Source organism: Ixodes scapularis, unplaced genomic scaffold (genome assembly GCF_016920785.2).
Source record: "Ixodes scapularis isolate PalLabHiFi unplaced genomic scaffold, ASM1692078v2 ptg001477l_1__unscaffolded, whole genome shotgun sequence".
In the NCBI taxonomy this organism is placed as follows: domain Eukaryota; kingdom Metazoa; phylum Arthropoda; class Arachnida; order Ixodida; family Ixodidae; genus Ixodes; species Ixodes scapularis.
In genome coordinates, this window is record NW_024610154.1 from 82187 (window position 1) to 90885 (window position 8699).

Genomic DNA, 8699 nt, shown 5'->3' on the forward strand with positions numbered 1-8699 from the left:
GCAATTCTTTTGAGTTTACTCATTACACATTAAAATGAGTGTTATCAAAAAACAAAATCAATAAATCTACTCCCTACTGCATTGCACCCGAAACAAATAGCGCGTCGGTGCTAGTTCTGATATACAGATTTATTTCCTGTGCTTAAAATAATAACTGTATTCACCCTCTTCTACTCCTAAAGGCTTATTCACACGATGTATCTCTTCAACGCGCCACAGTTTAGCGAAACCAAGATTTCGCGAAATCGGCCTGTTCACACGTGGAGTTTGACTGTGGGTGCGTTGCACCCTACACGCGAAACCTGTGACGTATTGACTCACGAGAATTCCGCCAAACCTTAATTGTCATCTGCACCGGGAATACCAAGCGTTTCGCATCAAAATGATATGAAGTACGCACAGTGTGAAGGGACAGCCTGTTTTATTAATGCCACTCAATGAATTTCGTCAGATTCGGCTCACTGGGTTTACTAGTCCTGCCAAACCCGGGAAAAACCGCGAGATGATCTCGAAGCATTTTAGACATTTTTACACCGCTAATAAAAAACGCTATCCCCAGTCATCATGTTTATATACGGTGCTTGCACCCGCCGCGACTGTTGACGAATCTGCACCGCGCCCCCAATCCGTACTGTAGGCGCCGTTCACACACCTGCAACCGAGTAGGACCAAAACTCGTCGCCCGTACGCACCGCTTCTTCGCTTGTCGCATAGGGGGGCTTGTCGCTCGCCATGTTTGTTTGTTTTCTTTCGGCAAAGCTCGGATACGGGATCGGCCAAAAATCAGACTCCTCCAAAAGCTCGCTCCTCCTCGAAGGTCAGACGTCATAGCGACGTCGAGCGGCCATTGGCAGCGTCCGCGTTTCTCCTTCGGGTGATTGACGGGCGTCGGTGAGGTTTCAGCGAAAAATTGCTGCAGAAGTGAGAAACACGCGCCACTTTTTTCGGAGTCGCGCCACTTTTTTGGTCGAGTTCAGACGGGGAATCTGTTTCCCGAAACCTAGTTTTGCGCCACAAGATTCGCCAACACGATGCATCATGTGAACAGACCTATTTACAGCGCCCCTCTACCGCGATTTGGTCAGTTTCGGTTTCAGTATTGCAACTTTTACTGGTTTCGGTTTCATATTTTAAGGATCGCGTCTTCGACGCCCCATCGGTAGCGACACCAGTTCTTTGTTTTTTTTTCTTTTTCCGCCATGGTTTTGCCAATACCACCTAGAACACAAGGCCTGCGCGTTTCCTCCTCTAAACGTCATCACTAGTAGATCCCCCGAGCGCCCCCTAGGTAGCCCGGATGAGCGCCGTCGTCTGCTACATCGTCTGCTAGAGCGGTTGACAGCACTGCCGCTGTATCGTCAGACGCTCGACCCGCGAAGGTTGAAAAAATCGGATGAAATGCCGTTCCACTGCTGCGTGAAAAATTGCCAAGGAAATAAGCACAAGTCTTATAGTTCAGTGCCAGTTGTTTCGTTCCCGACCGATGAAACCCGAAGGCAGCAGTGGCTGCAAGCACTGCCGAAGGAGAGTGTAGTGTCCGAACGCTCAAAGGTGCGCACGTAGTACATTCAAGCATTGGCTCTTGTGCCTCTTTAGTTGAAGAACTACGAGGTTACACTGATAGAAACTTCTTTTCGTATTCGACACGAGATGGGATCTCGATAAGGACGGGCGAGAAAATGCACGTAGTGCAGTTTGTTTTATTGAAGTTTTTTTTTTTTTTTTTTCCCTCTTGTTTATCGACGTAAGAGCGCACTCGCAAACTCGGCAGGTACATCTGCAAACTGACGTTCTGTCGCAATTTGGGCTTACTATACCCACCGTTCACGAAGAAAGTGTAGCTTCCGCAGTGCTGCAGCGCCGAGTTACTGACGACATTGTCGGCGTGATGCCGATCATACAGTCGAGCTGCGAGCCGATCAGAAAGTTTCAACGTCGCGCAGAAAAATTGACGCGGGGTACGATATGTAATTTCGCAACCTTTTCAGAGCACCACGGTACAGGAATTGCATATTCAGTGCTTAATGGCGCATATGACAACCGGTTCAGTGTAACTTCGCGCACGGCACATATGCAGCACGAATGTCGAAGTCGAGGAGACTTGCATTCGTAACGTAGCGTAAGAAAACGCTGCCCTGTGAATGGGTCCTACCGGGCAGCTGTTTCGATGTTGCGTGCCGGCAACGTTCGAAATACGGACTCCACTAAATCGAAGCGTAGTCCTCATGTTTTGATCGTGTTTTTCTTGTTTTGAACGGTGTCCCGTGCGAGCGAATTAAGAAAAAGCTAGAGACGCGTGCCCAACCAGCCCAACGCTCTGCGCATTCCGGTCTCGCACGTGCGTTCATACAGTGCAGGCACTTTTCTACGCTACAGGCTCATTCCTCAGGGGTAGTCCCAACAGTGCACAATCACTGGAGAACACCTTCACCTCTTTTATAGTTCCTTTGTAGTCATGCACTCCTTTCTACCCCAAGAAAAACACTGAAGTATTATATTCCACGTGACTTTAGTAATCTGTGAAATTAAAAGCTGAATATTTGATGAGAGAGAATATCAAAACAACTGCTAGTTAGAGTTGTCGCTGCCCGAGGAGTCCAACTGGAACCCCAACTAAGGTGCCAGGTTCGGCCAGGTTCGATTGACGCATGGTTAGATGAACTTATGGAACAAGAAAAAAAAAAAAGAGGAAAAAATGGGAGAAAAGGGGACAGACTTACATTAATTTATTATTAGGCATATATTATTTATAATTATAGTATAATTCACCAATAAGCTCAACTCAAGCCCGTAATTTACGGTGGACGGGATATGCTGAATGATGTGGGCCACCAGCAATATAAACTTCTCTGCTTAACTAACATACAGTGCACAGAGCATTCACAGAGCACTCCAGTACAGTAAAAACAAATGTAGCTTTGATACACCAGCATTCAAAATGGAATATATATAAGCACCTCGATTACTTAGTTTTGTTTTATATGTACAACTCTCCTTATTCACTCTTTCTTGCACTACTTGAAATGTAGTGCAAATATATGGCACTCATCTATGCTTTTACATCATTTGAAGGACAATCTACTAGCTTCCTTCGCTAAAGGGTCAGTTTGGATTGAGGAAATATATTCATGCCTTCAGTGGCGAACATGCGTTATAAAAAGCTAACCGTAAATCAAGAACAACTATCTAAAATTCAATAATGCCAGAAATTTTATTGTCAAAAAAGAAAAGAAGAGGAGACATTTTTTTTCGTAACAGGCAATGAAACAGTCAAATGCCTCACTACAAAATTATTTCACATTCTTCACCAAATTTTACAGCTGCTTTGGCTACCACATAACAGCAGTCACATGAAACAGTCATACTTTCTTTATTGTAGGTGTGTGCAGCACACTTTGAAGACAGATTCGTGATCACGTCAACACAGTACACAGACCCCAGAACCGGAGCAGTCCTCCAAGCCCGTCTCGATAGACCGAGACTTTCCAACAATGCTGTGCCGACAATATTTGCCTGCAGCACCTCTTCACTGCCCCAAGAACCACCACTGGCAGAGCCACCTGAAAAGAGACCAAGAGAACCCAATGAGGAAAATGATATCTCATTTGACCAACTCATAGACCAAATCCAAGACATCAATGCTACTCCCTTCTGGAACTGCATTCAAAACGACCAAGGTGTTACATTCCTGAACATCAACCAAGACCCCAACAACGCCCCACAGCTGAAGTACTCCGTTACTGTGAAGCCTGACTTAACGGTATCAGTATACTGTTACAGCACAAAGACAACCAAGCTTTCAGGCGACTTTTGGATACCGACCACCATCACCAGTCTGAAAACGCTGGTTGACCTGCTCGACAACATCAGAGCATTCGACAAGTCAGCCACATCATCTGGCACCAGCAAGAAGAAGGACGCCATTCTTGGACTCATCCTGTCGTTACTTGATGACCTCAGGAATGACAATGAAGTTCAGGACATCGCAGACGCGCTGGCATTTTTGTGCCAACAGGTAGATGTGCTCCTGAGAAAAAAGCCCAAGTATGCACCAGACTTTCTCATTTTTGCAAGCCTCATATACACCATTTCGCCACACGCGTACAAGTTTATGAGGGGCACCTCCCGTATCATGCTGCCACATCCCTCTACGATCAGGAGACTGTGTTCCAACCAACAGCTGAACCCCTCAACAGAGCAAGACGATGAACAGCTTCTGTCTTACATAAAAAAACAAAGTGAACACCTTGAGGATCACGAAAAAGTTGCCACCCTCATGTTGGATGAAGTACATTTAAAACCTTACATCGATTATAAGGGAGGAAATGTCCAAGGCAGCTCTGCCAACTCATGCAAAGCAGCACGAACAGCACATGTGTTCATGATACAGAGCCTGTTGTCATCCAACAAAGATGTCGTACATGTCCTCCCTGTGTGCCAGATAGATGCCCAACAGCTGCACTGCTTCGTGAAGAAAATTATTCTAAGGCTAGAGGCACTAGGATTCAAGATCATCGCCGTCGTAACCGACAATAATGCCATCAACCGCAAGATGATGTCACAATTCGCCACCCACGCCAAATTCGATATGGTCTACAGCCACCCAGCAGACACAGACAGGCCCCTCTTTTTCATTGTGGACCCTGTACACTTGTTGAAATGCATTCGCAACAACTGGCTGAGCCAAGGAACTCCTGGAAAGTGCTTCGCATTCCCAAGCTTCGAAAGCATCGAAACGGCGACTCCTGCCACATCACAACAACAAGCTTCATTTGATGCCTTGAGGGAGTTACAGCTTCACGAGACTGACCAACTGGCTAAGTTTGGCTACGGACTCAGTGCCAAGGCGCTACATCCATCAAGTCTGGAGCGCCAAAATGTGAGGTTGGTCTTGAAAATCTTCAATGACCACGTCGTGCAAGCTTTAAGGACACTTGGCCACGACCTCGGCATCCAGCACGTCCTGGAAACGGCTAACTTCATCGAGCTGATTGTGAGGTGGTGGAAAGTGGCGAATGTGAAGACCCCCTTGAAAGGGCAGAGGCTGCGAGATCCAATGCAGGAGCCTGTCAGCTCTGTGGCAGATCCGAAGCTCAAGTTCCTCAGTGACATGGTCCAGTGGCTCGACACCTGGGAAGCAATGGACACAGACAGTGGGAGACTGACCAATGAGACACATAAAGCGCTCAGACTGACTTGCTCCACCCTGGTAAAGGTGTCCATCTACTGCCTCAGGGAGCTTGGTTTCAGCTATGTTCTGCTCGGCAAATTTCAAACAGACTCTCTGGAAGCCAGATTTGGAAAGTACAGGAGGCTTGCTGGGACACAATACCACATTTCCATCCGCCAGTTGTACGAGTCGGAGACAAAGATCAGGCTGCAAAAGATGCTACCACTGGTGCCCGCCACAGAGTTACTTGGCAGGGCACAAGAACAAGCAACACACGAAGAGGTGACACAGGAGGAACGCAACCAGTTCAGCATCACAGTAGATGCTACTGACATCGCTGCCAAACATGATCAGATGCCTGCGATTACCTATATTGCAGGCTACTGTGCCCATGCAGTCCTAAAAAAACTTGGTTGCGATGCTTGCGAAGAAAACCTCACCCTGGAAGAAAGAAGCATTGAGCTCGACGATGCAAGCCTCATCAAAGGAATCTCCCGGGGAGGGCTGAAATTTCCCCAAGCCGTAGTCGTGAATGCCGTGCTCCACACACAGCTAGTGCTGGAAAAGCTCACAGACAAGGAGAATGCAGCACAGTTCTTTGCAGTTCGAAACCAGAAGGGACTGCTTATGTCTGTCACTAGGGAGATGCTGACCAAGTATGATGACCTGGATGTGTGTGACTTTGGACATGACCCCAAGGTTGTGATGACGCACATCTTGAGTGTGTCAGCTAACACTTTCCTTGCTAACTACTGCCGGAACCAAAATGAGGCTATCCAAGACGCTGCAGCCTCTAAAAAAAATGTGCGGAAGTTGCAAGTCCTAAGCCAGAGCAAGTAGTGGCACAAACACAAACTGTCAAGAAATCTCCAATGACTGGCATTATGTATTTGTCTATTTACTTCTCAAAATATTTGTGAAAATGGACAGTACTTGACCTATTAACATGCATTATATAAGTTTATTACTTCCTTCTTGGTTTGACCAGCTACTACATATTGTTATATTGTGATTTCCAAATAACAAAACCATGAAATATCAAGCAGGGAAGTACAATCTCTCCAGAGCAGTAAAGGTGCAGTGATACGTAGTTTCTGACAAAGGTTGGTGAACCATTTTCTAAAAGATGAATAATGCAAACTATAGAGTAAAAAACACTTTTTGTTCTTTCTACTTGCATGTTCTGAAAAAGGTGTACCAATATCAAGTAAAAATTGTAGAGGAGTGAGCGAAGATCTAATAAGCTGCTAAATAGACATTGTATTCAATCATCGCTACAGTGGTATACGAGAGAGAGAGCTAACTTCTCTGTGGAACATACGGCTGGTTATACATTTGTGTTACATTGCATTACAACCACTTGCAACCGCTATACGCCGTTTACTTCCCGGTTGATGGTGCGGTGGAAGCTGCATACCCATTGGACCAGTCAACTGTCGACCTTGCACCTCATGGACACACCTCTCCTCTCCCTTCACGTACTCACGAGCGGAGAACGAGGTCAAGTGACAAAAGCCATGCCATGAATTGGTCCGGCGTGAGCGCAGCATACACTGCACTGTCAGCTTTAGGATAAACGGAGCACAGCAAAGCATTGCTGCGACACCAGCCAATATTTCTGAGCTAGCTTCGTGTTTAATAACAGTCAGGGTTTCGTTTTCGCCACAGTGGGCGGTGGTGGGTCTGCCGCCCACTAGCCCAAATGTGATGTAGCAGCGAACTCTATATTCTGCCGTGGATAAACAAAAAGATGCAGTCTTTGAGGCGTATAGTGCTTTGGAGCATCCACATCGAGCGAATCTCGCAGCACCATGCTTATCAAGCTGATGCCTGCATTTGGCATCATTGCTACGAGGGCACAGTGTGACCAAGAAAGCGCGAAAATACTGCGCATTGTTTTTAAGTGCGCTTTAGAGCCCCTTCCTCTCAGTCCCCCTCCCTTTCGATGTCCACCTCTCAAATATTTTTGGGGAAAACCCTGATGACAGCTATAAATACAAAGCTGAAGATTACGGAATCTCCGTGATGTGATTGCTGCGCCAATTGCGCCAAACTGCACCATGGGGCTAACCCTGCTACATCCTGCTACATTTTGCAAAAATATGGGTAATCTGTAACAAGCCTGCACCGAAGGACTTTCAAAACCGAAACTATATTGAGTACCATAATGGGCACACATAGCTAGGTGGCGCAAGCGGCCGCCTGACACAAAGTACCCTTCATCAATCGTTCATCCGATCTTGCACGGTTTTTACCACAGTCTCGCATTTTGCGCTCTCATCGTCTCGCATCTTTTTTTTAAAACTTTTTCGACGAAAGAGCGGGCATCTGCGGACGCCCCGACGCTCAGGTGCTGGGTACCATCCATGCCATCATGCTGTGAAACGAAATCACGTTTTTGCGTGGCGGGAGTTACATTGTGAGCTGAAGCACTTGCTCCTGAAAGCAACGGCTGTGGGAAAACTATATTTGGTCCCTGCTTGCCAGTCGCCATGGTCGCGCGACGTTGGGTGTTGCCGTCCCCACGTCGCTACACATATGGCGCTTTCTAAACTGAAACGTAAGGACCGCCCTAATATTCATCAACATTCCTGTTCTTGTTCAATATGCTGCTCGAAAAATCCCTCAAGCTCAAAGACTACTGTGTCGAAGTACTGATTACCAAGGTTTCTCTTGGTAGGCTTTCTTTCGAGGGGGACTCGGGTACGTAAAAAATCTGCCGCGAAAGGGACTTGGTGAAGAGAAGTGAGCTAAAGCAAAGAAGGCAATGTCTGCACTCTGAACCCGGACAACACGCTTGTTTCTCTTAAGATCAGTCGTTACACCAAGCGCTTCAAGAACTTCTTGACCCTCGCTCGTGATGTCTTGCATCGATGCACTCATATTCTTTTTTTGCTGTGTTTAGCTTGTACCTCGCTAGCCAATCTAACAAGCATGTGCGAATGGATTTTTTTTTTTGTATGCTGGACAGTTACATTTTGTTTACAATTTTGGGAACCAGTTGGCAACGGAGTGGACTGGCATGGTTTCGATCGAACAGCAATCTCCTCTCGCACGACAATTTTGCACTGCACTGCAGTGGTCACGTGTATCAACAGGTAGAGACTGCTTCCATTTATTACATAACTAGGCAACCTAATGGTGTGATATTTACTACTAAGTTGGTCATTTTCAAATAAATTTTAATATGTGCAGTTTGGGTTTTATTTACCTATAGCGGGTATATATATATATGTATAATTTAACTAAAGCATTGCAAAATGTGTCATGTCATTGGCCTTTCAGTTATATGTTGAAAGACTCGGTGGTTTACCTTGACTATAAATTGTTTATTGCGGCGAGCAAAGTGTTCTTTGTTTGTCCAGCACTTAAAACAAATATTTTTATTTTTCTAAGAATGTATGCACCAAAAGCCAGTTTTGCTGCTCCGAAACACTGTTGTAGCTGCTCCAAAACACTGTTTTGGCTGCTCCAAAGTCCACTTTAGCTGCTCCAAAACACTGTTTTGGCTGCTCTAAAAGGTGCTCCA

At 46.0% G+C, this 8699-nt stretch overlaps 1 protein-coding gene and 1 long non-coding RNA gene across 2 annotated transcripts; one reads left to right on the forward strand and one right to left on the reverse strand.

The window, feature by feature from the left end:
• Positions 1–3353: 3353 nt before the first annotated feature.
• LOC121048019 lies at positions 3354–3885 on the reverse strand. The gene is made up of 2 exons (XR_005798768.2): positions 3823–3885; positions 3354–3560 (listed from the first exon to the last, which is right to left on the reverse strand). It is a non-coding gene; the product is annotated as an uncharacterized LOC121048019 (long non-coding RNA).
• A 10-nt stretch (positions 3886–3895) lies between these two features.
• LOC115332201 lies at positions 3896–6083 on the forward strand (the record flags this gene model as incomplete). Its single annotated transcript, XM_040218397.3, has 1 exon — positions 3896–6083. A coding segment is annotated over one exon (2115 nt), but the record flags the coding sequence as incomplete, so codon positions are not given.
• Positions 6084–8699: the final 2616 nt, after the last annotated feature.